This window comes from Alternaria arborescens (assembly GCF_004154835.1).
Source record: "Alternaria arborescens strain FERA 675 chromosome Unknown contig_2, whole genome shotgun sequence".
Classification (NCBI taxonomy): domain Eukaryota; kingdom Fungi; phylum Ascomycota; class Dothideomycetes; order Pleosporales; family Pleosporaceae; genus Alternaria; species Alternaria arborescens.
Genome location: NW_021167857.1, coordinates 387,943 through 415,601, shown reverse-complemented (window position 1 = coordinate 415,601; position 27,659 = coordinate 387,943). Strand labels below are relative to the sequence as shown.

The 27,659-nt window shown below is 51.8% G+C and overlaps 8 protein-coding genes across 8 annotated transcripts; 4 read left to right on the top strand and 4 right to left on the bottom strand.

Annotated features, from left to right (window-relative positions):
• Positions 1-1,054: 1,054 nt before the first annotated feature.
• On the top strand, positions 1,055-3,298 carry AA0111_g960 (glucose-regulated; the record flags this gene model as incomplete). The annotated part of the gene is made up of 5 exons (XM_028656176.1): positions 1,055-1,295; positions 1,353-1,462; positions 1,519-1,869; positions 1,919-2,688; positions 2,743-3,298. The coding sequence occupies 5 exons, from the start codon at positions 1,055-1,057 to the stop codon at positions 3,296-3,298; spliced, it is 2,028 nt and encodes a 675-aa protein (XP_028511101.1).
• Positions 3,299-4,855: 1,557 nt separating this feature from the next.
• On the bottom strand, positions 4,856-5,935 carry AA0111_g959 (hypothetical protein; the record flags this gene model as incomplete). Its single annotated transcript, XM_028656164.1, has 2 exons — positions 4,856-5,780; positions 5,832-5,935. 2 exons carry the CDS (start codon positions 5,933-5,935, stop codon positions 4,856-4,858), a joined length of 1,029 nt encoding a protein of 342 aa, XP_028511404.1.
• A 5,027-nt stretch (positions 5,936-10,962) lies between these two features.
• On the bottom strand, positions 10,963-13,113 carry AA0111_g958 (hypothetical protein; the record flags this gene model as incomplete). The annotated part of the gene is made up of 2 exons (XM_028656153.1): positions 10,963-12,999; positions 13,048-13,113. 2 exons carry the CDS (start codon positions 13,111-13,113, stop codon positions 10,963-10,965), a joined length of 2,103 nt encoding a protein of 700 aa, XP_028511405.1.
• A 4,467-nt stretch (positions 13,114-17,580) lies between these two features.
• Positions 17,581-18,933, top strand: AA0111_g957 (NADPH dehydrogenase; the record flags this gene model as incomplete). Its single annotated transcript, XM_028656142.1, has 2 exons — positions 17,581-17,706; positions 17,755-18,933. The coding sequence occupies 2 exons, from the start codon at positions 17,581-17,583 to the stop codon at positions 18,931-18,933; spliced, it is 1,305 nt and encodes a 434-aa protein (XP_028511463.1).
• Positions 18,934-19,223: 290 nt separating this feature from the next.
• Positions 19,224-20,756, bottom strand: AA0111_g956 (hypothetical protein; the record flags this gene model as incomplete). The annotated part of the gene is made up of 1 exon (XM_028656131.1): positions 19,224-20,756. The coding sequence occupies one exon, from the start codon at positions 20,754-20,756 to the stop codon at positions 19,224-19,226; it is 1,533 nt and encodes a 510-aa protein (XP_028511399.1).
• Positions 20,757-21,496: 740 nt separating this feature from the next.
• Positions 21,497-22,384, bottom strand: AA0111_g955 (hypothetical protein; the record flags this gene model as incomplete). Its single annotated transcript, XM_028656120.1, has 1 exon — positions 21,497-22,384. One exon carries the CDS (start codon positions 22,382-22,384, stop codon positions 21,497-21,499), a length of 888 nt encoding a protein of 295 aa, XP_028511400.1.
• Positions 22,385-22,697: 313 nt separating this feature from the next.
• AA0111_g954 (hypothetical protein) lies at positions 22,698-23,952 on the top strand (the record flags this gene model as incomplete). Its single annotated transcript, XM_028656109.1, has 3 exons — positions 22,698-22,714; positions 22,931-23,142; positions 23,192-23,952. The coding sequence occupies 3 exons, from the start codon at positions 22,698-22,700 to the stop codon at positions 23,950-23,952; spliced, it is 990 nt and encodes a 329-aa protein (XP_028511401.1).
• A 1,035-nt stretch (positions 23,953-24,987) lies between these two features.
• AA0111_g953 (hypothetical protein) lies at positions 24,988-27,309 on the top strand (the record flags this gene model as incomplete). Its single annotated transcript, XM_028656098.1, has 9 exons — positions 24,988-25,431; positions 25,482-25,566; positions 25,628-25,761; positions 25,813-25,909; positions 25,961-26,053; positions 26,101-26,233; positions 26,283-26,953; positions 27,013-27,091; positions 27,153-27,309. The coding sequence occupies 9 exons, from the start codon at positions 24,988-24,990 to the stop codon at positions 27,307-27,309; spliced, it is 1,893 nt and encodes a 630-aa protein (XP_028511464.1).
• Positions 27,310-27,659: the final 350 nt, after the last annotated feature.

Genomic DNA, 27,659 nt, shown 5'->3' with positions numbered 1-27,659 from the left:
ACATCCGAAATGAAGCATCAGGCGACGTAACGTAGGGTATTCCGATGCTTTTCTATTCTCCTTCAAGTTCAGAAGCAAGTCTGTGTCAATGGTGAATGCATTGGTGAATGCAAGTATGGGATGACAGTCGTGAATGGCGGTCAGATGGATACGTGGTTCAATCCCTTCTCATTTCAGGCAACTATGAAAACCGCCGAAACACTGTCGCTTCACAGCCGGTGGCAACATGATTTGAGGAAACGTTGCATATAGACGGAGGAGTCATGAAGGTGAATGATGTTCGTGGTGGACCCGTGTCTCGTGTAGATCTGCTTAGCGATTTGGGAGCCTACCGAAAGGACACCTGGAACCTTGGGAGGGGACATCCAGGACCACATCCGAGATTACTCACAGGATGACCAAGACTCGCGGGGGTTCGCACAAGGTAGTGATGGGAGTTTTACAATTTTGAAATGTTCATTGGCTATTTCAAAGTCAAGATGGATAGAGCACCGAGGTCTCGAGATGTTCGAGTTCGCTTAGATGGAGGGGTAAACTGTACTAAACACGCGATAACAGATAGCGACATTGTAACTGTCGCTTCCTAAATGACGGCACCACAAGCTACGGTGGCCTACAGCTACCCCATAGCGCGGAGTCACACATTACACGAGGGCAGTGAAAGCGCTTAGTGAATTCCACGTGTCCTGTAACATGTTGCATCAAACGCAGGTGAAATTGAGGCTGATGCGGGCGGTTGGGGCAAAGTGAACGGACCATGGGCGAGCTCGGCGCTAGTCCTTTTCCGGAGCAAGATCCTCGAGATCGCAAGGTGTTCTTTCGAAATACTTCCATGAGCGGTCCATATAATAGGTAGCCCTTCCCACCACTACTTGCCCTTCCTCCTCCACTCACCACCAAACAACCGCAACTCGCCTTTTGTTTTCCTTCCTTTACGATACCCGGAGAGCTCAGTCTTCTCCACCACATTGCGAGCTCCAAGAGAGTTACGCCCGCACTTGCAACTGGCACTTGAAGCCACACCGTCTTTGAAAGACACCACATACAAATCACAATGGCACGAAGCTCGCGGGGCGCTAACCAGCGCTCAACATGGTCCATCGCCTTCTACCTTCTCCTCGTCCTCGTTGGCGGTCTGATGCTGGCTAAGACAGCACATGCCCAGGACCAGGAACCCATCACGGAGGACAGCAATGGTGTCTCCGGCCCCGTTATCGGTATTGACTTGGGAACCACCTACTCTTGTGTCGGTATCATGAAGAACGGAAAGGTTGAGATCATCACCAACGACCAGGGTAAGTTTGCATGTTCAAGCCATGCTATACACCAAAACTGACATGTGTCCTCTACAGGTAACCGTATCACACCTTCTTGGGTAGCCTTCACCGATGACGAGCGTCTTGTCGGAGACGCGGCCAAGAACCAGTTCGCCTCCAACCCCGAACGCACCGTCTTCGATATCGTACGTACAACCCCGTATACTATTGTTTGGAGAATGGCATACTGACTGTGGATTAGAAACGTCTCATCGGTCAGAAGTTCAAGGACAAGTCTGTTCAGAATGACATCAAGCACTTCCCCTTCAAGGTTGTCAACAAGAACGGCCAGCCCAACGTCGGCGTTGAGGTTCACGGCAAGGAGACTACCTTCACACCCGAGGAGATTTCCGCTATGGTTCTGGCTAAGATGAAGGAGGTTGCGGAGAGCTACCTCGGCGAGCCTGTCAAGAACGCTGTTGTTACCGTTCCCGCCTACTTCAACGACGCCCAGCGTGCCGCCACCAAGGACGCCGGAACTATCGCTGGTCTCAATGTTCTCCGTGTTGTGAACGAGCCCACCGCTGCCGCTCTGGCTTACGGCCTCGACAAGGTAAGATATGCACTTGTTGCAATACGAGGATTGAACTAACGCGTCGCAGACCGACCAGAAGGAACGCCAGGTTCTCGTCTACGATCTCGGTGGTGGTACTTTCGATGTGTCCATCCTCACTATCGAAGAGGGCGTTTTCGAGGTCCAGTCTACCGCTGGTGACACTCATCTCGGTGGTGAGGACTTCGACAACCGTGTCATCAACTACTTCACCAAGAAGTACAACAAGGAGAACGACGTCGACATCACCAAGGACTCCAAGACCATGGGTAAGCTGAAGCGTGAGGTCGAGAAGGCCAAGCGTACCCTCTCATCCCAGAAGACCACCAAGATCGAAATCGAGTCTTTCCACAAGGGCAAGGATTTCTCCGAGACTCTTACCCGCGCCAAGTTCGAGGAGCTCAACAACGACCTCTTCAAGAAGACCCTCAAGCCCGTTGAACAGGTTCTCAAGGACGCCAAGATGAAGAAGAGCGACATCGACGACATCGTTCTTGTCGGTGGTTCTACTCGTATTCCCAAGGTCCAGGCCATGCTCGAGGAGTTCTTCGGAAAGAAGGCTCGCAAGGATGTCAACCCCGATGAGGCTGTTGCTTACGGTGCTGCCGTTCAGGGTGGTGTTCTCTCTGGTGACGCCGCTACCGAATCGCTCATTCTCATGGATGTCAACCCTCTCACTCTTGGTATTGAGACCACTGGTGGCGTCATGACTACCCTCATCAAGCGTGGTACTACCATCCCTACCAAGAAGAGCCAGATCTTCTCTACGGCCGCCGACAACCAGCCCGTAGTCCTGATCCAGGTCTTCGAAGGAGAGCGGTAAGTTTTGATCCTACGAAATGCATATGAGACATACACTGACTTCATATCTAGATCCATGACTAAGGACAACAACCAGCTCGGAAAGTTCGAGCTGACCAACATTCCTCCCGCTCCCCGTGGTGTTCCCCAGATTGAGGTCACTTTCGAGCTCGATGCCAACGGTATCCTCAAGGTCTCCGCTATTGACAAGGGCACTGGTAAGGGCGAGTCCATCACCATTACCAACGACAAGGGCCGTCTTAGCAAGGAGGACATTGAGCGCATGGTTGAGGAAGCCGAGAAGTACGCCGAGGAAGACAAGGCCAACCGTGAGCGCATTGAGTCCCGTAACAAGCTCGAGAACTACGCCTACAGCCTCAAGAACCAGGTCAACGACGACGAGGGTCTTGGTGGCAAGATCGAGGAAGAGGACAAGGAGTCTCTCCTCGAGGCTGTCAAGGAGACCCAGGACTGGCTCGAGAGCAACGCCTCAGAGGCTGCCGCTGAGGACTTTGACGAGCAGTTCCAGAAGCTGTCCGATGTCGCCTACCCCATCACCTCCAAGCTCTACGGCTCTGGCGGCCCCGGTGGTGACGATGAGATGCCCGATGACCACGATGAGTTGTAAATGGTCAATCTCTGAGGCAGAAAATGTTGCATCTTACATGTCGATTTTGGTTGCATTCATGAAGCTTGCCACTTGTATGAGTAGAAAAGCACTTTTCGCGTTGGAATCGGCTGCTTAGACACTCAGACATATGCGGAGTTTGTCTATAGCAATGGGCGTATCACATGAAATGAATTATTTATGAAACCATTTGCACTGTTGTTGTTTTGTCATTCTGGTGAAGCTCATCGTGTGATTTTGGGGTTCTTGTGCGTGCCGGTTATCCAGCTTAGCTTGTTGTCTAGCATGCAAGGACAGCGAAGCCTACATGCTATTTGTCTTGCACAAGTGTTCTCATCAGGAGCTAATGTAGGCTGTAAGCTAAGCCATGTTATTCTTGCACTGGTTGAGCTTTTCTCTTGTGTGTGGCAAGAAGAGTGTTTCCCCAGAACCTCTTTCGCAACGTGCTTCGTGTCTTTTTGATTGTACATCGTTCCTCCCTCCCCAATCTCACACTCAATGAGTGTATCAATTACATTGCCACCTGGCGAATCCGATGATCGGAACTACCTCTTTTACTCTATTGCATTACAAAACTCTATACTACTATCTCATGCTCGCGCTTTCCACCTTCTGTCGCGAGGTCGCAGTTGCAACTCCCACGCACTAAATCGCGACTGTTGCACGTGTGGACCAAGGATACACGTAGCTACTGCCTTTCGATGGACATTGCTTCCAGTATGCGCCATATGTCTGCCGCCTATCCCTTCGTTGTACCTGCCCTTCGTCCGCCCGAGAAGCAACAACGCACGCGCCATCTCCGAAACGATCTGAACTATGGTATGACGTACTCGCTACCTATCTGACCCAGTGCCTCTTCCTCGAAGGCAGGAATGGGTGATATAGATCTCGCCTTCACAGTTCTTACGCAGCAATAAATCAGGGCTACAAGCAGACTGCGCGGCCTCCGATCGCAGCCTCAAGCATCCGGCGCCACTCGGGAACGAGATCGTGAAGCGGGAGTTAGTCGTCAACGGGTCTGCCAACACTACGCACACATCAGCTGTACACAGGGAATATGCATTACCTTCGGAGATTGGCCTTCGGAGTCCTGGTTCATGGCCTGAGCTAGAGCGCAACAACCCTGAGGAAAGCAACATACTTATGGCCGAGCGCCAATATCGAAAGACAAGGATCCTCCCGAATGGGTGCCAGGCCGATTGCGATCATCATCCATCAAGCTATGATGACGCGCAATCTCATGATCGTCAAAACTTCAACGTCGGATCAAGTAGGGAAGGTGGTGTGGTTTTTTTCAGCTTTTGGTATTTGCGAAACTAACAATAGACATTTACAAGATACACATAGACCACTAAGAGCCTTGACAAGTAACGCGAATGGACCTGCGACCACTACCCAAAGTGCGCTTGGGCATTTTGCCAGACAACTAAGTCATGAAGACTGTCTTGGCAAGAAGACATGTTCAGGTCAGCAAGGAACAAGGGGGAATATGGCGAAGAGTAATACACAAAACGACCCAAGAGACGACCAACTCCAGCCTGTTCATAGTTGCAACGCTTAGGAGAAGACGACCTTGACGGTCTCGCTGTTCTGGCCCATGGAGCAGCCACCACCAACGCCAGCCATGACAACGTCGTAGCCACCACCGCCGCCACCGCTGGCGTCGCAGTTGTCGAGGTAGTAGTCCGAACCCTTCTCGCAGGTGTCCATGCCGTCCTTGCACTTGAAGACACAGGTGCTCATGTCGGAGGTGCACTTGGAGCCCTTGGAGTAGATGTTGTCACCGTGCATGTTGATGTTACGGGAGACATCGAAGGCACCGTCCTTGCCGAAGGTGACCTCCCACCAGGTGTTGTTGACACCACCGAACTGGGCGAGTGCGGTGCTGGCATAGAAGGGTGCGCAGGCGGAGGGCATCTTCTCCTTGAAGGAGAGCTCAATAGACTTGCCAGCGGGAATCTTGACCAAGATGTCAGGGTTGTTGACGTTAAGGCTCATGCCACTGAAGCCCTTTGCTTGCCAGCAGGAGAGCATCATGTCCTCGTTGGAGCGGTCGTTGGTGAACTCGGCCTTCCACTTGCTGTCGCCGCCGATCCAAATACCATCCCAGGCGGCCTTCTTGTTGAGACCGGTCTTGCACTTGACCTTCTCGGCCCATTCCGAGACACCGTCAAGGAAATCACTGACAGCGTCGGTGATGTCGTCGCCAATGTCACTGATGGCGTCACCAAGGTCGCCGAGCAGGTCGTTGGACTCAGCGGAGGTGGCAGCAGGCTTAGCAGCGGCGGTGGTCGAGGGCTGCTCCTTGGTGGCGTAAGGAGTGGGCTCGGCAGCAGCCTTCACATCGGCGACAGAAGCGACCTTAGGGGCGGCAGCGGGAGTGGGTGTAGGAGTGGCGAAGACGGAGCTCCAGTCGACATCACCAAGGTCGTATGCGACCTTGCTCCAGTCAACGTCGTTGCCGGCACTGCGCTTGGCATCACTTCACGGGATTAGCATCTTATCCCATTGTACACTCGCAGATACTACTCACGCTTGACGGCGAGCATGGAAGCTGGCGTGACGGTTGTGCATGTTGGCGGCAGCGGCCTGGCCAACGACAACGGTGCTCAGCACCACGGCGGAAGAGTAACGCATTTTGGATTTGCGAAAAGAGTATGGAGTATGATGGCGCTGGGTATTTATACGGCAGACAAGTCGTAACGTCGTTCAACGGCGTGTCGTGATGCGCTGGGTAGTTGTTGTTGTGGGTTGAGTAATGAGTGACTGGGTGAGCGAGCAAGCAAGCAAGCAAGCAGACGGCAAGACGGGCGTGAAAGAGTGAACGCGCGAATTTGCCTTTTCAAAAGAGGGACAATAGGTGAGTTATATGTTACGGTGAAGGGGAAGAGGAAAAGGGAAACAAGCCGGCCAGCCAGACAAAGGTGAGTGGCCCTCGAGCCGGGCTGCCCCCATCTCATCTCCTGGCTGACAGACTAGGACTAGCGCGCTGCGGACTATCCCCGTTACTAATTTAGTCAGGGCCAATGGCACCGGCTGTTGCACCCCTGGATAGTGCGCGATGATGGCTTGGTCTCCTTTTTTGATTGGTGTGCCTGGCTCAGGCACAGTTGGCGCTCCGAAGTTTCAGCCGCTTTCGTGCTCTCGTCGTCACTCCATCGCCTGTCGCAGCCCCAGCAGCCCTTGGCCAGACTCGCAAGCGGCCATGAAGCAAAGCCCTTGACGCTCGACGTTCACAGCACAACCGCGCAAATACCAAGACGCGGCACACGACTCAGCAACCGCGGACCTGCAAGGGAAGGCCGCGCAATTGCGATCTACACGTAGTGGAACCCAGATACATGTGATTGGGGCAGGCCTCAGTCTCCACTGACCCTCTAGATTCCAGAACGTTTTCGCACATCGGCCGCGTTGCCTGCGTGTTCCTGTCACCTTCCGGCACGTGTTTCCTACCCCAACAAGTCTAGCCTTTGCCGCCCTGACGAGTCTACAACCTCGTTATATCACTGTCACTGCCGTGTGCAGACGCAATGCACACCTCATTCAGCCGCGACAACAGTCTGTAAGCCGGACAAGCCCTCACCCTCGGTTATGCATGCCTCGCCACAAAACCCTGTCAGAGCAAGCAATCCCTTAGCAGGATCGTGACGCAAATGTCCACACCGACGACTTTTTCCCTTTGCTGCCTCCACACATGCAGCCCATCTGCACCTAGGCAGGACTCCCTCCACTCACGGATCAGCAGTATGTGCCGGTGCAACGTTTGTGGAGCCCCAGTGCCGTCAGCGGGACGATAAGGTTCTTTATCGCAACGTGGTAGCCGGTGTATGCATGATGAAAATCTGGACGACTACCCACCAGTGACCTGTCGTCCAACGGGACCGCCAGCCGTGTCGAGAAAAGCCTCACACGACGTGGTGGGTCGCTGTTCGCTGGACTTCCCTATGATGCTCCTCCGAGCCAAAACGGACCGGTAAGTGAAAATCATGTGTAAAGTCTGCTACCAGGCCGCTTGTTCTCTGCCTATTCCTCAACGGGCATAGAAACACGGACATCTCTCTTACTTTCCTATGTCTTGTCTTCTCATGATAGTGCTGCGTATCGCCTTTTTGCGTTGCATTCGTAGTTGAGCAAACTGCCCTTATGCGGGCAACAACACAACCTCCCCGCGCCAGCTGATACCTTGCAAAACCAGCAAGATACATGAAAACACTACTGCATGCAGACATGCGTTCTCCCTGTTGTCGTTCTCTAGGCGACACACCACAATTCCTTAGTTCAGCCATGCAGCTCACCAACGTCCGCCGGTCCGACATTTCAACATTTGTCTCTCAAAACTTCCTATTGGCGGAACTCGCACCACTAACATCATGATTATATAGCTACACCAATCACACAACCCGCGCAACGCCCTATGGAGCGGACAACAAAAATTTATGCAGGACGTCGCAAGTGTGGCCGGCTTATCGATACCTACTCAGAGCCAAGCTGGTGTGACGTCACTAGGTGTAAGTCTGCCAACAAAGTGGATGTGTTCTAGACAACTACAGGTAATTTCGCTTGTGGATGGATTTGTGGCTCTGTGGAGCGAACTCACCAGTAATACCTCGAGTCTGTATGTTCGATTACACGTGAGGTGTTTAAGAATTCTCCTCAGAAAGAATTCATGTCGGCGACTACACAGCTAACGGGCATGCATGATCAATCACGAACTCTGCAGACGTGTTCGCAGGTGGGGATTCGGTCAGATCGGGCAGCAGCATGCAACATGACGAACGTGGCATCAGACGTCGACACGAGGTGTCAGTAGCCATATTGATCACAATGATGACTCAATTTCATCGCCGCTATATTCCGGAGCTCAGGTTGGGGACCCAGGCCTTGCAACACACGCACTCTTGCGTTGATTGCAAATAACAACAACAAAAATATCATAACAACAGCGTATCGGAGTTTTGGGATCCATGTTTACACATGTCAGCACCAGCGGTTCGCCTCCGAAACCCCTCACTCAACAACTGTCAATTTCGCTGCCGCAAAAAATAAAATTGCCACAAGATTGCCCAAGACACAGCCCTTTTTCCTACCAAGACACCGAAGCACGTCCAGAGAACCAGAACTTTCCAGTCACACTATCCTGAACTGTCAAAACGTCCGCTTTGGTGTGTTTCGGCAACGGGCTGTGTCGTTGCGTGGTTCGGCGGATATTCGTCTGGACCGCTGCGTTGGTGCGGTTGTGGTGCCTGTCGATCAAACGTATTTCGGTTGGGCAGGACCGCTGCTGACTGAAGATCAGGTTCGCCGATCAGCGCTGACACTGCGTATGTGCGGCGTGGATTCGCAACACAGAAGCTCAACATGATGATCCAACACTTTGATATCTGACATAGCAGCTGCGGTAGTATGCGCCACACGCAGCAAACTGTATCAGTGCTCGAGAAAGCTAGGCGATGCAGTGCCATGTATGCGAAAGGCACGACCGCGCGCGCGTCTGACATTCTGGACAATTTTTTTCGCGCTGCCACAGCGCCGCGTCATCCTATTAAAAACGGGATATTACGTTACCCTACGTTGTGTCGCAACACCTGTCAAACAACTGTCAGTTAGAAGAAAGAAACTCACGCTACAGTTCCAGCCGCCTGCTGTTGTTTCCATAGTCGCCAGACCGGGTGCTACCTAGGTACGGACCAGAGCGCCCGTATCTCAAATTGCCGAGCTCGGCTCCCGTTCACGTGGTGAGACCGACTAACTCATCAGGAACTTATAGTGTACCAAACATCTTACCGCTGTCACCCCCGCCGCAACTAACAAAGAAGAACGAACTGCGCATGTCAACCGACCGTTCAGCGATACGCCCGTGCCCCCACATATTTCTCTTTGTTGTTCCGAGCGGACATGCAGGTTGTGCATCTCCCGGCAACCCGCTGACAAGTCAAGTCAGCCGAAATTTACGGGTCACTGCTGGTTCTTACGACGGACGATGCACTAAAAGGGATGCTGAAGTGTAGCGTACCGTTGTAGTATCTTCAGGGTCTGGACGTAGACATGTGCTGGTACGCTTCGGCGGGCCTGCGGGTTATGGCAGAGGGGATTTATCTAGGTACAGGTTAGACACTTGATGGCTCGCGGCCAGCCACGTGGATTTCCGTAGACGATGTAGTCGAAGGAGATGGCCGAGGAAGTTCCGATTATCTTGGTAGAGTCCCGCTGTAAGAATTTGTTTCCTTTTTCCGACTTTTGCAATGTAATCACATGTTATGGTCGATGTAAGAGATTGCCAGAGGCAAGCAAGGCAGAATAGACAGGCGCATAAGGTGTAGTATCGTATGTGCATGTTGCAATCGCTACATCATACTTTTTCATCTGTCAACTGTCAGCTGCTGTCCATCAAAGCAACTCTGCATTGGCCCATCATGAAATGCCCACAGATTGTCTAGTTACATCGCACGACAGCACCTGTCTACTCTTGCAGCTTGCGGGAAGTAACGTAGTAGGCTTCAGTAATCACGACTCAAAGTTCGGACTCAGAAAAGTTTACTTGACGCATGGTAGTATTTGACTCCAAACTACACGAAAAGCATACGGATCAGCCTCGCTCTAGCATGACTTGCATTCAACACAGACGCGTTAAAGCCGTTGAGATGCTGCTTATCGTGTAGATCAGGCATGTGACAGCCGGCTAACGCATACTAAGGATTGCGACATGTACATGTGCATGATGAGCCGCTGCAAACTATGCGGGAATGCTCGGTAACGCTCGTTTGCTTCTGCCGCATCATCGACTTCCTTCTTCCGCTGCACCCAGCTCAACATCAGTCAGTTTTGTCCGTTGTACCCGTCTCTTGGGTTCGATTACTGATTCAAGAGGCGTTTCATCATGCTTTTGCTCATACACAAGGAAGAAGAAAGGATCTTATCTGGAGAAACAACAAAACTTGAAGGCGTGACTCCCCGTATCATCTGAAACGATATAGAAAAACACATAGAGCTAGAGGATAAGAGAGAAACAAGCGAGATTTCGTTGGTGGTTGACCAACTATAGTGAAGAGTTTGGTCACAAGCCACAAGCGATGCGACATTGGTGCAGGCGACAGAGAGGAAATTGAATTGAACATAGGCACAACATGTGTTGGGTCATCATAGCAAGAGCGTTGTAACTGTCGTATGCACAAGTTTCATTGATTTCTGCGAACCGCAAGAAGGTGGGTGTATGATACAAGGGTGCGCGATCCACTGCGCAAGCCCGCCGCTTTTCGCATACCCTTTGTATGCTACCTGTATGATAACAAGCCTAAATTCCTCTCTTCATCCTCCTTCGTGAGAGGTTTCCTCCAGATATGCCAGTAAATCATCCAATCAGTCAAGGTCCCAAGCAGCTACATGAAACAAAAAAGAGCGAATGAACGTCCGAGGCCAGCCATGCGGGTGGGGGTATCTCGAAACATGCTATAGCGAAAGAAGTAACCACGATCGTCAAATCTGGCTGTCATACATCGAAGCGAATGGTAGATGTCGTAAAGTTTGAATGTAAGGTGCAAGGAAAGAAGGGTTGGTCGCCTCTGTGTCCAACAGACGGAAAGAAGAAAGAGGGGGAGAGAGAAGTGAACGCCGTACAATGCATAATGTGATATCCAACGCTACGTGAGAAGAGTGAATCTCGGTAATCAGTAGTTATAACTGTTGTCGTAGCCGCGCGGCGCAGTGGGTGTGTAGCTGCGTTGTTGGGGTCCAGACACAGGTGTGTAACTGCGCTGCTGGGGACCCGGACCCTGGGGTGTGAAGCTGCGAGGAGGACCTTGTGCCCAACCTGGTTGTTGGATTGGTGCTGTCGCACTTCGCTGCTGTTGGGGTGGCGCAGAGCCGTTCATACCTCTGTTCGGGAAAGGTTGTGAGGCCTCGCGACGCTGGATTGCTGACTGCAGTGATGCTGGTATGCCCGCTCGGGGCGGCGCTGTACCAGATCGTGGAGGCGCGGTTCCTGCGCGTGGTTGAGATGGCAAGCCTGCGGGTTGCGAAGGCGCAGGCGATCCAGATCTCAATGCGCTGGGTAACTGAGGTGGCTGATAGTTGTCCCCAACGTTCGGCTCTGCGAAGTAGTGCTGGGAGATATCCTCCGTTGGGTTCACATCGACAGGTGACAGCTCATACTCAGGACCCATCTGAGGCCCGCGGCTGTCGTAAGGACTGAACTCCTGGTACGGGCGGTTAGGGTGAGACGACGGTGGGCCACGTTGATCGTTGGAAAGGGGAGTGATCAACTGGGAGTCGTTCTCGTATCGCCCGTTGTTGTAATTGTGATAGTTGTTGTAATTGTGATAGTTGTTGTAGTTGGTGTCTACAGGCGGCATAGGACCGCGTGGTGGGAGTGGAGATGCCCTGCCCTGTGACATCGGTGTGAATGAACGTTCTGGTTGGTATGGCAAGTTGTGTTGATCGTCAAAATACCCAGTGCCGTTACGATCCAGAGGTGGCATCGGAGGTGCTGGTGATGACCTGCCCATGCCTCCAGCTTGGCTCAACATTGGGGCATTGGAACCATAGCTGGCAGTCGAGAAGTTTGTAAAGTCCCGCTCTGGCATACCAGGTCGCTCGTCCAGGGTAGGCAGAGACGGTTTGTTCATCAGATTTCGCCCAGTGTTCGTGGTGTTCATGGTGTTGGAAGTGTTCGAACGCGATGGCGGGTTCGACCTATATGCTGGCGCATTCGACACGGTATATTGGGGAAGCGTTGCGGTCGTGTTCATTGTGTCGGATCGTTGCATCGAGAAGACAGTGGATGTGTCGTCGTCGTCACCCTCAAGCTTGGGCAGAGTAGGTCGAGATTTGGACGCGTCAAATTCGCCCTTCTTGATCGCTCGCTCTTCGTCCCTCTTCAGCTGCTGGTTCTGTTTCTCGATCGCCTTCTTGATCTTCTTGCCGACAATACGTTCCAGACGGGTCTCGACCTTGCGCCGACAGTAGTTGGTAAGACTGCCGTCAGCCTTGGGAATGTAGTGCCATAGAAAGAAGAGGTATAGTATTCCTGCGACAATCAAACCCAGCGCAGCGATGACCCAAATGACCAAGGAGAACAACATGGTGAAGTAGATGACGGTTTCCTGCTTGTTGCCAGTGTCGACCATGACTTTGATGTTCATGAAGAACTGCTCGAAGTTGGAGCGATCTTCTGATGCGTGCTCGCCGACGGGCAAGAGGTTCGCTTGCATGACGGCGTACAAAGTCATGGCGTTGAGGGCAATGCGAGGTCCTTGTGCAACAATGATGAGCAGGGCGCTTTTGAACTGGAAGTAGACGAAAAGGGCGATGTAGTTGGCACCCTTCTTACTCTTGGTCAACTCGGCAAAGACCAGAAAACGACGCCAGCCCTGGCCAGCCTTGGTAATACGCATACTCTGCAGTATAGCAGCCAATGGCTCAAGGTAGCACTCCGTGACACTTCCTGTGCGCATAACGCGCAGAGCCCTGATCCATCGATATACGAGAAAGACATAGGAGATGATGATGGTAATGGCGAAGATCCATTTGGCTACGTCGAAGGGTACGGTAGGCTTGACCTGGCTTGTCCATTTGTCAAAAGCAAGGAGATTGACGGCAGTGAAGGCGTCGGCGGCATAGACGGCACACGAGATGAAGACGAGAATCCATAGCCAGGCGTAAGAGAAAGGCGCGAGGCACGAGGTGGACTTGAAGTCGGACAAGGTCTGGCTGGATTAGCATGTCTAATTCGATTGTCGCACTCGAGTGCTTACAATGTAAGTCCACTTCTGCTCCTCCGTGACGGTGGTACCCTTTTCGCGATCTCCGCAGCACCCCATGGTTGGTGGTATTCGGTATTATTCGGTATGTACGTAAGTGTGTATGTATGGATGTATCCGCTCAACGGTACGATGGCCTGCAGTCCAGCTGTTCGTCTAAAGAGTGACTTGGGTCGCTAGGACATGGGGTGGTGTTTGGTAGCCAAAAGGAGAGAGGCAATTTCGGGTCGGGTCCCAGAGAGAGTGGTTCGCGATGTGGTGGTGACAGGCCGGCTGCTCACCACTAGTGAGCGAGAGAAAGAGCGACAGGGGCGGTGGTCTTGTAATTCCAGGCAGAGAATTGCGGCTGGTGGCCGGGGACGGGGTCTTGTCCAGAAAGGTAGGTGTTCGGTATGCTACCAGAGTGCCGTGCGCATGACAGCCAGAGGGTGTGCGGGTGGAGCGTCTTGTGTTTGAGACGCGCAGGGCTTGAACAGCGGTGACGGCGGAAGAGGCTTGTCCGACGGCTGCGGCTGCGTATATGTATAGCGACAATGGCTGTGTTGTTATTGCGCGGCCTATTGTCGCTGTCTTTGCGCCGTGGTGAATGCGACAACAACAAGTGCTCTGTGGTGGTCGCGAACGAGAGTGGGTACAGGCGTCAGGGAGCGGCAGGCGCGAACGAGCGAGCAGCGAGGGGCAATCGCAGAAAGAGCGCAACACGAATCGAGTACACAATGCTACGTTGCGAGCAAGTGAGTGAATCGCAGCGCCGGCGTCTACGTCTGTCGATGAAGCACAACACGGACACGAGTGGTATCGAGGGAGCGTCGGTAGACCATACTCTCTGGCATTGGAGCGCAGCGGCTGGCGCATCGTCGGGGCTTGCGCGCCATTGGCTGCCGCCACCCTCTCTAACGTTTGACCCCATGCTTCACCTATCTGCGCCTTGCCCAAGAAGGAAGTACGCTAGCCTGTTTCTCTTACGATGCGCCGCAATCGCCGTGGGGTAAATTGCAATCCTCATCTAACAAAGACCCTATCACCGCTTCGGCCACCGCACCTTCGCTTTACAGAAAACAGCCCCACTGTCATATTCCCGTCCAGAGAGCTTCCTCGCACCACCTGTGGCTGTGGCACGGGCGGTTGCAGCAAAAGCGTATCATCGCATTTCTCGGCATGTGCCTCATGCCACACTCCTTGTCCGAGGTTTGCATGGCTTCCAAAAAGGAAATCGGCCTGACCGAATGGTTCCCACATAACGTCACGCACAAGAAGGACCGGTTACGTGGGAATATCGGGAACGTCGGCTGCCTCAGCCTCGAAGCCTCAGCCATCTCAAAACGAAACGCGCATGATGCGCATCATTGGGTTACTTGACAGGAAGGAGCTTTCGTCATGTCTGCATTGACGTCGTCTTGCTGGGGCAGGAGATCGCCATATAATGGAGAATGCCGCGTGCTGCATGGATCCAGCTCTACTCGGCAACCAAATGCTCCTTTGGTATGCAAAGAATTCGAGAAGATACGTTGGATAAATTCATGCGAAGCTGCAGCTGCTATACCACTCAGCGGGAATAATATCCCACAGTAAGGCCGGTTCATGTTCCTGCATTGCATGCTCTTTCTCCTCCTCGGGTATAAGCGCTGCATAAGTCAATAACTTCAACGTCGCGTCTGCTTCATGAAGAGGTCCGAGCCACAGTGACCCGGTTATCCAGGTGTCATCTTCGACTTTTGGATTTTCCCATTCAATCGCCTTCTGGTACGAGATAAAACACCCAGGACGCTTCGAGCTCACCACTACCCTAACGCATCCATCAGTGTAGGGCAAAGAGGGAAGGGTAGCGTTCCTGACAAAGTAGGCTTCTGGTAACTCTAGTACGTTCATCGTGATCGATATCCTTTGCACATAGACATTTTGCAGATGTCCTAGCATATTTGCATATTCTTCATCATGGCTGGGGGATCCATAAAGAAATATCGATAGGTTTCGAAGGCTGAGAAAACGCCGGCGAAAGACTTTGCTAACACTCTCCGATGTCTCAGCATCGCAAGGATACGGGATCATTTCGCGTTCTGATTGGGTGCTTGCAGACGAGAAGAATTTGCGGGTACTGATGGAGTACTGTAAAGAGCGAATGAGAGATATGTTGGACGAGGACTGCCCGTTACACAGATCGACTAGTACGGTGCTGTCAAGGCAGACGAATGTGTTCTCCTGATAGAAGATCTTGGTGGCCTCCAGAGATCTATTACATCAGCTTGCGCGCTTTTGCAACGTGATCGTCGCTTTGGAAACTTACATCGTTTGGCATGTCTGGAGCAAGGCCATGAGATCAGCTTTCGACTTGGACCTCGTCGGTGGTAGCTTGGTTTTGGATCTGTTTGCTACATCGTACACAATATGTGAAGTCGCCTTGTTGACGCTCAGTGTACCGTGTCTGTCTAGAGAACTGGATGTAATCTGGCCGCCCTTCCGATATAACATGATGAGCTTTTCAGCTACGAGATACTCCCAGATCATCATCCGAATCTCTGTTGGCAGACTAAAAAGGTTACTCTTGTTTCGTGTAGTGTTGCATATCTCTCGAGGTTTGTGTTCCTCGATTTTTCGTTCCAGTGCCTCCCCTGGTCCCACGGTGGTATATCGCATCCTCGGTGTTGGCTTGTGATATCGGCTGGCAGAATAACGCAAGGGGAATAATGCTCAGATGAAACGTTGAAGAATAGGTGCGTGTAGACCAGACTATCGTCTGGCTTTCTTTCGTACCAGTCGTTGAAGTTGTACTTTGATTAGTGGTTGATTGCAGTGCCTTTAGGTATGTTGCGGTGAATTACAGGATCTGATGTAGCGTCAAGGGTTGTCTAGAAGCCCTGAGAGTACCAGACTGTTATAGAGACGTTGAGGAAACTCTATGATGATCGAGTATGACACCATGGGGCGTAAACATGCCAAGAGTAAGACGGCGGGGCAGAGGTATCGTACAGTCAGCGATCTCCAAGATTCTCACTTCTTGTGATAGGCTGCTTGCACTTGGACATGCTATGCCACGCTTGAGCGATCCTGAGAAATACCATACGTCCTGCAGAAGTGACTTTTGCAGTTGGTCACCATCACTCAGAGATTCCACCCTCCTACGACAGAGTAGCCTACATGTATCTTTGATTCTGTAAGCTTGACCAGAATCGATCCTGAGAATTCGAGGAAGAGGTATTTGTGTCTCCTTGAAGCTTCGAAACTTTTGGCAATTCGAAGGATGAGCAGGATGTTAGAGCGCTATCCGGAATTTTCCAGCTCTTGAGTCGCTTTTCATCTTCATCCAGGATCCTTTGACGAATCCATCGATTACTGGCAGGCCTGTGACAAATTATGTGACATTCAGCATCATCTACAAAGCCTGAGATTCATGACAGTTGAATTCCCGGAACCAGTTCCTTGACCACGTTTGCCAGTTACCTACGAGCTCGAAAACCACCGGCAAGCCCCCGGAGAGTTTGTTTAATGTATTTTGAAAGATGAAGAAAGGCCACAAGCGTGTCAGATCGTTCAGCCATTCCTAGAACCTAGGAGAGAATGTCCATGATATCGTGCGCTCAATTGGCCTCCGAGACGCGATGGCTGTTTCTGATGACGCACGACGCGCGCGTTGTTAGTGTGCGCAGGTGCTCAAAGTCATATCGGCTATGTGCCACTTAGCGTATACACATGGAAGAACGGTTGTCCACCTTGACACAATCGACGAAGCTTCGCGCTCTAGGCTTATCGCATATAGGGCAGGGCCAACACCGGCGTAAAAGACTTGGTATACTGTGTTTGGAAGTCCATGAGACAGAATCGATTGCGGCACTAATGGCTTGGAGCGGTGAAGTTCGGCGGCGTTGCTTGGACCGAGTTTGACGCGTCGCATGGGCAAGTAACCGACGCTTAGTAATATGCTGTGATATTGCAATGCGTGTCAAGCTGCTGAGACATGCTGCACAAGGCTCAGTAAGTGTTGGAAGAGAACAGAGAATTAGACGTCCGAAGTAGGAGCGAAACCTTTATCAGGCCATGTACTGTATGACGGATGCCTGCAGATCATGGGGAAGCATTGCTTATGTTACTCGGCTACCTCGGTCAGCACATGTATAAGCTTCCCAGCAGAGCTCTTACTGGCTCTACCGTGCTTAGGTAGTTTAGTAAACCACCGCCCCGGTATGTGTGCCTCCAAACATGGTTTCCAGCATACTCGACTATGCAACATGTCGGTGAATGCGAAGGCGTGCTTCTTACAAATCCGGCTTCAACGAATCCATGGGTTGTTAGGTGTCGAACCATCCCAAACGAGGAAGGTGGGGCGCCAAAGATGCCCCGCTGCAGGGGTTCAGTGGTAGCAATGTTCACACATGCACGTCATGTCGGTACTGTCTCGAAGAGTGGGAGAAAAAGTATAAAGATGCCATTGACCACCCACTCTTCGCTGCACATATCCATTGACCCCCCACCCTTCTACACCACCCTCCCAATCCCTCACAAACCCAAATCCATACACCTACGACCGCCATAATGGGTGCTGAGGCCGATAGCCAGAACCCGCATTCGCATCATGCAATTGCAAAGGACATTCCCGAGGATAAGAACAGCGAACAAGTCCCAAAGCAGGACGAGCTGAGAAACAAGGCTGCCGCTGGTGTATGTATTCGTTCCCACTTCTTGTTTTCTATTAGCTAATCCATCTAGATCTCATACTTCACTCCCGCACAGGAGCCCGTCGCCGGAACCGCCCTTGGCATGCTCGATGGCAGCTCCAAGATTCCCAAGCTCTTCCAACCCCTCAAGCTTCGTGGCCTCACCATTCAGAACCGCCTTGCCCTCTCGCCTCTCTGCCAATACTCTGCTGAAGATGGCCACCAAACCAACTGGCACCTCACACATTTGGGCGGCATCATCCAGCGCGGTCCCGGCCTTACATTCGTTGAGGCTACTGCGGTACAAGCCGAGGGAAGAATCACTCCAGAGGACTGCGGTCTCTGGAAAGACTCGCAAATGGAGCCTCTTCGCAGGGTCGTTGAGTTCGCACACTCCCAAGGCCAGAAGATTGGTATCCAGCTCGCACACGCTGGACGAAAGGCCAGCACCGTCGCTCCCTGGTTGAGCAAGGGTGACATTGCCACAAAGGAGATGAACGGCTGGCCGGACAACGTCTATGCTCCCTCAGCTATTGCATTCAACGACCACCACTGCACACCCAAGGAGATGACCAAGCAGGACATCGAGGCCTTCAAGCAAGCATTTGTCGATGCTACCAAGCGCGCCCTCAAGATCGGTTTTGACACCATCGAGATCCACAACGCCCACGGTTACCTACTCCACTCCTTCCTGTCACCAGCATCCAACAAGCGTACTGACGAATACGGTGGATCCTTCGAGAACCGTACCCGTCTCACTCTCGAAGTCGTTGACCTCGCGCGTAAGACCATCCCTGACAGCATGCCTCTCGTCCTCCGCATCAGCGCAACAGACTGGCTTGATGAAGCAGGTATCAAAGGCTGGACCGTCGACCAGACCGTCAAGCTTGCCGAGATCCTCGCCGACAGGGGCGTAGACCTTCTCGACGTTTCTTCAGGAGGTCTCCACGAGAAGCAGCACATCCATGCCGGCCCGGGATACCAAGAGCCTTTCGCCAAGGCCGTCAAGGACAAGGTTGGAGACAAGATGGCCGTTGGTACTGTTGGTAGCATCACCGACGGCAAGCAGGCCAACGAATACCTCGAGAACGACAATCTTGATATCGCCTTCATTGGCCGCATGTTCCAGAAGAACCCCGGTTTTGTCTGGCAATGCGCCGATGATCTCGGTGTTGAGGTTCGCTGGGCTAACCAGATCCGATGGGGCTTCGGAGGCCGTGGCAAGAAGTAAGTCTTGTCTAAGCATTTTCGTATTGGGGATGTAGCGTACGCTCGAAATGATGGAGCGCTTTTAGTTCTGATGAATGTGTACTTTTAGAGTATAGAAGAAATCTAATAGATGGTTTACCAGGGATCAAGTCGTAGACAAGAAGGCGTTCGCGAATGAAGGTGCTTTTGAGATGAACAAGAGCAAGTAGGATCGATCAGGTTTAGATTTGCAAGAACAACTGAACACTCTTACTATCAATGGGCTCCACAAAGAAGAAGCTAACTTGTCACGAGTGTCGTTCCTAGTTCCTATCACTGCGTCTCTTTCTTCCCAAATACACGTTTCCAAAGCTGATGAGCCTCTAGCGTCTGACTCGGATACCGTAACACGCCTCTCTCGTTCTTCTCATTCAATCTTGCCAACTCTTCGACTGAAAACGTCACTTCCCTCCCCTGCACGACCACAGTCTCAGACTCTTTGTAAGGATAGATATCTGCTTCCGTCCCTGGTATACGACGATCAGCTGTAGCAGTCAAGATACCGACAAGCGCCTTGATCCCTAGCAAACTTTGGATATTGTCGCCAAGGTGAGGGATAAAATCATTCAGTAGTCCAGTAATGGAATGAGAAGTACGCTTTATAGCACTGAACACCCTACCGCCCGGTGCGTAAGCAAGAACGTCACCGTAGATGTCGCCGCTTCCTGTTCGAGCGGCTGGAGCTGATGCCGTTGAGGATGCCACAGCAGATTCTCCGAGTCTGCTACTGAGGCTCTCGACGTGTTGATCAGTGTTTGGCATCAACGGATTCGCAGAATCCTCGTCAGCCTCCTGTACTCCCTGAACCAGCCACCTCAATACCGCATCGCTAAGCACCTCATTCGGATAAATCGTCCGTGAAAGCAGGTCTGTAGCCCAGCCTAACGCATCTTCAATCCAATTTGCAGGGCTCTGGCGTGCAAAGCGGAAAGTCATACGACCGACATCATAATGGGTTCCTGGAAACCATTTCTGCTTCACCACAACCTTTTCCTCGCCCTCGCCACCCTTTTCACTAGGATAGACCAGACAAGGCTGGAAGATCCACAGTCGATCGTGCAAACAAGGCGCATGGTAGACATGCTGCACGACGCTACCGACAGTCTGGTCGAAAAATTCAAATGGGCTCCAATCAAACCCAATTCCCGCGTTGAGTCTCGGAATACCCAGCGCACCAACGGTGTCAATGATACCCATGAATCGAATGGGCCGTTTTACTTGCCAGACTTTATCATCGAGTCCTTTCCACCGCTGGCATTCTTCGCTCTTGGGTGCGTCGATGGGGAGGTTACTCCGGTATGTTCTGAAGACCTCGTGACAGAGCCTTTGAACGTCAATGTCTGTGTATTCCGGAAGCCGTTTTATGATGCCACAGTTGTTGATCATGCCGGCCACACAGCGGACGGTAAAGGCGCCGCGGCTGAAGCCGAAGAGCCAGATTTCGTGATCCGGAGTGTAGTTTTCCACTATGAAGCGGTAGGCGGCTATGCACTCTTCGCCGATGGTGGAGGCAGTTGCGCCGTCCCAGATGTACTGTAAAAAGGTCTTGTTCAGGCCGACGCCTTCTTGGTAACCGGCGATGATGTCCGAGGGAGAATTTTTAGGTGTTGTATTGTGAGGTATGATGGGATGAACCTTTGCGGCTGTTTTGTCGTCGGTGACATATTTCACTTCACCGACCATATTTGCGAGTTGTCGGATGTTGCTTGGTGGTGCATCTTCGACTTCGGTTTCGCGGCCGACCCACGTTCCGTCGCAGAAGATGGCTAGGCGTTTCGTTGGCCTTGTCGAGGTTGTGGATGGCATGGTGACGACGTGATCAAATTTGAAGAGTCTCGGGAACTTGAAGTCTCGCAGTCTCGCAGATGACCTGGCTATAAAACGCGTCGAAGATGTAGATATATGCGATTTTATCTACAAAGTAGAGGTCCTCTTCAGCCGCGCACTTGCTTGTTTCTCGGCGTTCGCAGCCTGAGAACAGTCGGTCAGGAGCTGAACCCAAATATTCAGCCGTGGTTGCCTTCTTTATCAAGTCTGGGATGTCTGCGCACCGGGGCTGAGCGCGTGCCAACCCTTGAAGCTTACGTTCGTGTCACAAGCACTACAAGCTGGAGCGCGCCAACGGGAATTTCCGAAATAACGATACGAACTATGGAGGAACAGCTAATAGAACAAGGATTGTGGCTTTGGGTGTGGCTGATAAGAACCAAAGTATCGAGCAGGTAGATTTCTGGTAAGTAGAAAGGCCGCATGACGTCATGTTCCTGGATCAATGGTGCCCACGCCGAGACTCTAGATGTCGTGCGGCTGCTTGGTGCCGACGTTCGCCAAGCGCAGTTGCCTACAATAAACTGTCTGGGCCTTCGACTCTAGAATGTATGTGTTGTTTGCAAGATTGCAAGCCTTCTGCTGTACGTGGTATTCGAAAGCACCGGATGCTTCGAGCTTCATTGTCGACAATGCGCCCACTTTTAGAGCTGAAATCGAAATAGCTTAATTGTCGTCACGATGCTGTCCGACCTTGTAGGAGCCTGGTCGCGTGCTTCTTATCCTACGACCTCGTTGATAGCGTCCCACATCCCCCTCTGCACACGCTGCCTGTCCTCCTCCCTCGCCCTTGTCCCGTCTTCTAGGGTTTCTTCACCTCCATTGCTGGATTTGTCTTCACCGTCCACCCCACCAAATCCAGCAAGTACCTCCTTGACCTTCTCTCCTATCCGCTTTACGCTCTCAATCTCCTCCCTCTTCTTGCGCACCTGTTCCTCCATCTTGGCAATAAGCGTCTGCCTTGCCTGATGCGGCCGGTACTCATTTATCAGCGCATGCATGTTGGCTACCAATGTCATGATGTCCTTGAGCTTCTGCTCCTTTTGCTCTGAGGTCGGATTCGCAGCCACGATACCCAGGAGAGAGATGTAGCTCAACAGTATGCTCCGTAAGAAGCGGAACAAGTAGTTTTGGCGGTCGAGAGACGCAGAGTTGCTCGTGGTAGGCTGTTGCGCGGAAGGGTCGTCGGCGGAGGGTTCGGTGGAGGGGGAAGGGTACAGTTGCTCGTACGTCCAGTCGTGAAAGACATCTTGAAACCTCAGTTGGTCGGCTATATAGTCCATGTTCTTCATCAAGTTGTTTGCGCCTTTGGCACTTTCTACTGCGCCGAATACATGGAACTCGGCATCGTCTGCAGGTGGCTCGGGTGGTATGAGGTAGCGGAGCTCGGTCGGCAAGGCGAGAATTTGTTCTGCAGAGAGCTTCGTCGCAGCTTTGGAGGTGGAGGAATTCGTGTCGTCATTTTCCGGCGCGGCTTCCTTCTCAATGTCTTTGAGTCGGGCGAGGTTCTCGGTGGTGAAGTACTTGTAGAATGGCGGGGGATCGGGGAAGAAGTTGAGCTTGATGTCCTCATCCTCAGGCGTTGGGGGCCGTTGAAGGTCGTCCATGACGGCAATGACAGACTGCGTGCCCAATAAGCCTTGGAGGGGTCGTGCCTGTGGAGTCGAAGCAGAAGAGCTACGCGTCGAATGCGTCGCGCTGCTGGACCCTTGCGCCAAAGCTTACCTACGTAGCGCGAAGCCTGAGCTTGGACCATTTCATCCGCATTACATCTGCAGTAAGCAAAGACTACAACGGTCTTCTCGCTGTAGGCATAGTACACTACACTTGCAACAGTGCTCCGAACATAGTATAAGTGATCACGAATTACTTATCACCCCGAGTACGAAGCATGCTCCCTCTTCCTAGCTTTCGCCGAACATGCTCCGCCCCGCCCGGTAGATCTTAAGAGTGGTCCCATTACAAATCCACTACAAGGCCTTGCATCATAGCAGAATGTATATCAATCGACTCCTTAGGCCATCAAAGTTCCCCATACCCCTACTGTCAGGAACAAAACCACACACCATACTTCCACTTATTTCCTCCTCACGAAACATGTCTACACAAAAAGCAGTCGTTTGAGCCTCCAAAGGCGTTTCTGAGCTTCGCAGTGACGTCCCTCTGCCCAAGCTTCCTGCCGACAACTGGCTTCTTGTCAAAACCAAGGCCGTGGCCCTGAACCCAACTGACTGGAAGAGCATTGAGTGGTCGACAGCGCCAGGCGCTCTTGCTGGGTGTGACTATGCTGGTGTAGTCGAGGAGGTCGGCAAGGCTGTTACCGACTACAAGGTTGGAGACCGAATTGCTGGATTTGTTCGCGGAGGTAAGGATACTATTGTTGATTCCGGAAGGTGGTTATTGACGTATCTCAGGTGACCCTGCTGATCATTCCAACGGCGCTTTCGCCGAACACATCAAGGCAAAGACTGGAATCAACCTCAAGATTCCTGACAACATGTCCTTCGAGGATGCATCTACTTTGGGTGTAGGAATCACAACCGTAGCTCAAGGTTTGTACCAGGAGCTTGGTCTACCACTGCCGCCCGCCAAGGTGCAAGAACCAACCACAGTTCTCATCTACGGCGGCTCTACCGCGACAGGAACACTCGCCATTCAGTACGCGAAGGCGTCAGGCTGCGAGGTTATCACGACATCCTCACCGCACAACTTCGACATGCTCCGCAAGCTCGGCGCCGACCAGGTCTTCAACTACAAAGATGCCGATGTTGGTGCCCAGATCCGCAAAGCTACCAACGACAAGCTGAAGCTGGCTTTCGATTGCATTGCTGAAGGAAACTCGTTTGATATAACCGCTGCTGCCATCAGCTCCAGTGGTGGTCACATGTCTGCTCTTCTGCCAGTCAAGAACTACCCGAGAAGTGACGTCAAGACCAAATTCACCTTTGCCTACACCGCGCTCGGTGAAAAGTTCAATGAGAACGTCGGCGCCAGCCAGGAAGATTATGAGTTTGGTGCCAAGTTCTGGAAGCAGGCCGAGGAGTGGCTCAACAGTGGCAAGATCAAGACTCACCCGGCTGAGGTCAGGAATGGGCTGGCCGGCGTTCCACAGGGCTTGCAAGATTTGAAGGATAACAAGGTATCAGGCGTAAAGCTTGTGTACAAGGTTGAGTAGATTGTTCGCGCGACCATAGTGATAGCCGCGGGCACGTAATCTTCCTGCCGCATACAAGGGAAAAACTGAATGAATATAGGAATAATATGCCTGATCTTGCAGCCTACAAGAGCTCCTAGTGAAGAAAATTAAAACTAGTAAAGATAAGTCGCATTGTAGGCCTTGCTGTCAGCATTTGGCTCGTTGTTTGCTTTGATAATGTATCTTTGAACAAAACGACGCTAGATGCACCACGATGTAAAGAGAGCGAATGAGAGTCCGAGCGCCGGAACGTGGATGTGATGAGAACGGTTGCATTGGATGAAGTGCTAACGATAAAATGATTGGTCGGATGTGTGGAAAGACCGTATCACCCCAGCGTATGATACAAATTTTGATGCAAAGGTGTGTATGTACTGTGAGCCATATACACAGCAGATAGAGTTTGAGAGAACATAGAGAACGACCTCAATCCCGCTGCGAGCTAGGGAGCAGTGGATGTTGAAGGGGCGGATGATGGGTGGTGCGGACGGCACTAATATGTTAGCGCTGTCAAGGTCCGCGGCCATCTGAGAGGTCAGGAGCTGGAAGCCTTCGAAGTCAAGCACTGTCTCTCCTGTAATCGAACTGAACTAGCCATCTCGGTTCTACATAGTTGGGTCGACTCCTCACGCTATGTTTCTTGCACCGGCATCGACGAGGTTCAGACGAACTGCGTACCCCCACAATCGGCTAGACTGACAGACGGGATGCAGTAGCGCTCGGCCAATCTCATCTCTACCTCTTCGCACATGCGCATCTTGCATATGTCGCCGTTGACGATCAACAGGCACGTTTTTCCACACTTGCAATGCACCTCCTGCGATTGGCCAAAGCTACTGTCAGTGCCGTGCTGAATACGCGATGCGATAATGTTGGCGGCCTGCTTGATGCAAAGAGGGTAGAGTCGTGCATGGAGGACGGCATGTCGAAGTATGTATAGAAGTATTTAAGCTTTCCGGTCTTGAGACTTTGGATGAACGTAAGAGAACTACTGAAGCTTCTTCAGCCTTTGCGATGCTTTCAATTCTTCTTGCAGCAGCGCCTCTAGCCTCGCTCGTGTGTGCATCCTTTGACGGCAACTTGAACTACCACTCGCCTTCTCGCCGGCATGAGGGTCTTGGTATAGATGTGCCTAAGGTCGCAAAGAGGAGCCTTGTGAAACGGGCAACTCCTTGGGATCCTGCCCAGCTGAGCTTCACGCACGGCGTCGCTTCTGGAGATCCCTATCCGGACTCGGTCATTCTCTGGACACGCATTGCACCATCAGTTGAGAACGATCGGTCGAACGTAACAGTCACGGGTAATGTAGCGTTCTACAACCATGAGACGGAGAAGTACATCAAGGCCTCGCCAAACCCTATTTGCGTGGACTACCGCGTTGGTACGGATAGCAATTTCTCAAGCATCGCGGATCAAGGCCAGGCATACACCACTTCCGACATCGACTTCACTGTCAAGGTTAGCTTTCTGTAATGATCGTATTGAGTGACGAGCTGACATTGAAAAAGATTGAAGCGAAGAACCTTGCTCCATTCACGCAGTACTACTACCAGTTCAATGTTTGCGGCAGCTCCAACAAAAGTCCGCTCGGCAGTAAGTTTCCTTGTTTGAACTGTGTGTGAGACCTATGCTAACTTTATTCGCCCATATTCAGGGACCAAGACTAGTCCTCACGAAGACGACGATGTTTCCAAGATCGGCCTTGCTATCTTCTCTTGCTCTAACTGGCAGAACGGATACTTCAATGCGTACGGGAACGCGGCCAGGAAAGACCAGGTAGATTACTTCGTAAGTATAATCGATAAAAGCGTTATCGGCTCTGCTGATCGAGATATATAGGTTCATCTCGGTGACTACATCTACGAGTCCACCAAAGGCAAACTTGGTCAGGATCCGCGAGCAACGAACCCATCAAGAGAGATTGTCACACTATATGGTTCGTGTGAAACCAATCTTTGAAAGTGGTCGTTACTAATCCGTTTCGTAGACTACCGAACAAGAATCGGCCAGTACCGTACCGATGACGACCTGCTTCTTGCACACCAAAACTTTGCATGGATTCCAACTTGGGACGATCATGGTTCGTGGAAATGATTGATGACCTACAATCGACTAATGCATTGACAGAGGTCGCAAACAATGGATATCGCGATGGTTTCAGCAACATGAACAACACCGAGCAGAGCTTCCGAAAGTTCGGAGGCGTGAGTGTTGACTCAAGAAAGATGAATGCCGTCAGAGCATACTTCGAGTGGATGCCGTGCGTACCTTGTTGTTCCCGCTCTCGATCCCACTAATGATCGACACAGTATTCGCCAGGTTGACATGGACGACAACCTGCGCATCTGGCGTAGTTTTAAGATGGGTAAACTTTTTGACCTGATCATGCTCGACACACGCAACTACGACCGATCCATCACGACTCTTAATTGGAACGACGACTACGTTGCAGACCTCAAAGATGATGCTGGCCGCTCGCTAATGGGCAGCCTCCAGGAAAACTGGTTCTACAACCAGCTTTCCAAATCGCATGAGCGAGGGGCTACTTGGAGAATCATCGGAAACCAAATCATCTTCTCTCGGATGAACAATAGCGCTGTGTACGACGAAGAGCTGAACGCTGACCAGTGGGATGGGTACACTGCGAACCGCAACCGTACTCTTCATCATCTTTACAGCAACGAGATTCCGAACACCGCCTTCTTGGCTGGAGATTCTCATGCTAACTGGGTGTCTGATCTTGTTTGGCTTGACGAGACTCCATACGACCAATCTACGGGTGCTGGCGCTATCGGTGTCGAATTTGCCGGCACCGCCGTCTCCTCCAGTGGTTATGGCGCTGGTAGATCTATTGCAAATTCGAGCGATCGTTCTGCAGCCCTCGTACGCGACAATCGCGAGCTTCAATGGTCCGAGGGTTACTACAGAGGATACTACGAGTTATTCATCTCACCTGAGGAGCTCAACGCACAGTATTATGGTAGGTTGCTGCATCGTATGTTTATTGAATGAATCATTTTGTATGCTGACCCAATACAGGCTCTCCATCTGTGGCATCTCGAAATTCTTTCGACATTAGCCTTGCAAACTTCACGGTCAAAGCTGGTGCCAATCACCTGTGAGTGTTCACGTACGAAATGCATGTGAGACGTTTACTGATATTGCATACCCACATCTAGGGAAAGAACCAACGGAACTGTCGTCGCTACTGGCGGTCACGTTGAGAGTGGCGCGCTTCAACGCGGAGCCACCACCCCCACAAATTTGACGCTTAATACCCTCACTGGGACGTGGAATGTCACTGGCTTCGAACAGATGTTCATTACATACGCGTAAGAGGCTCGACACAGGGTGGCTGGGCGTGTGTGAGGACGTTCAGGACCAACTGATGGAGGAATATTTGCGTATAAATAAACAACTCATCCATTCTACAATGCACTATGCTTCTTCTGTTGTTATCGTTACAATAAACTTCTGGAGGATCCGTCTCCTCGCCCACGACATTTATAGTTGGTGCAACACTAAGTACAACATGAGGATAGGCTGGCGCCGACGCGGGCTGCTAAGCATTTGCAGCTGCTGAGTGAACTGGGCGTGGGGAGACTACTTTGCCTCGCGAGTAGGTGGCTTTGTACTGTCATGTTAGCCCCTGGCGGTCGTTGCGCAGAATACGCCTGATCGCGTTA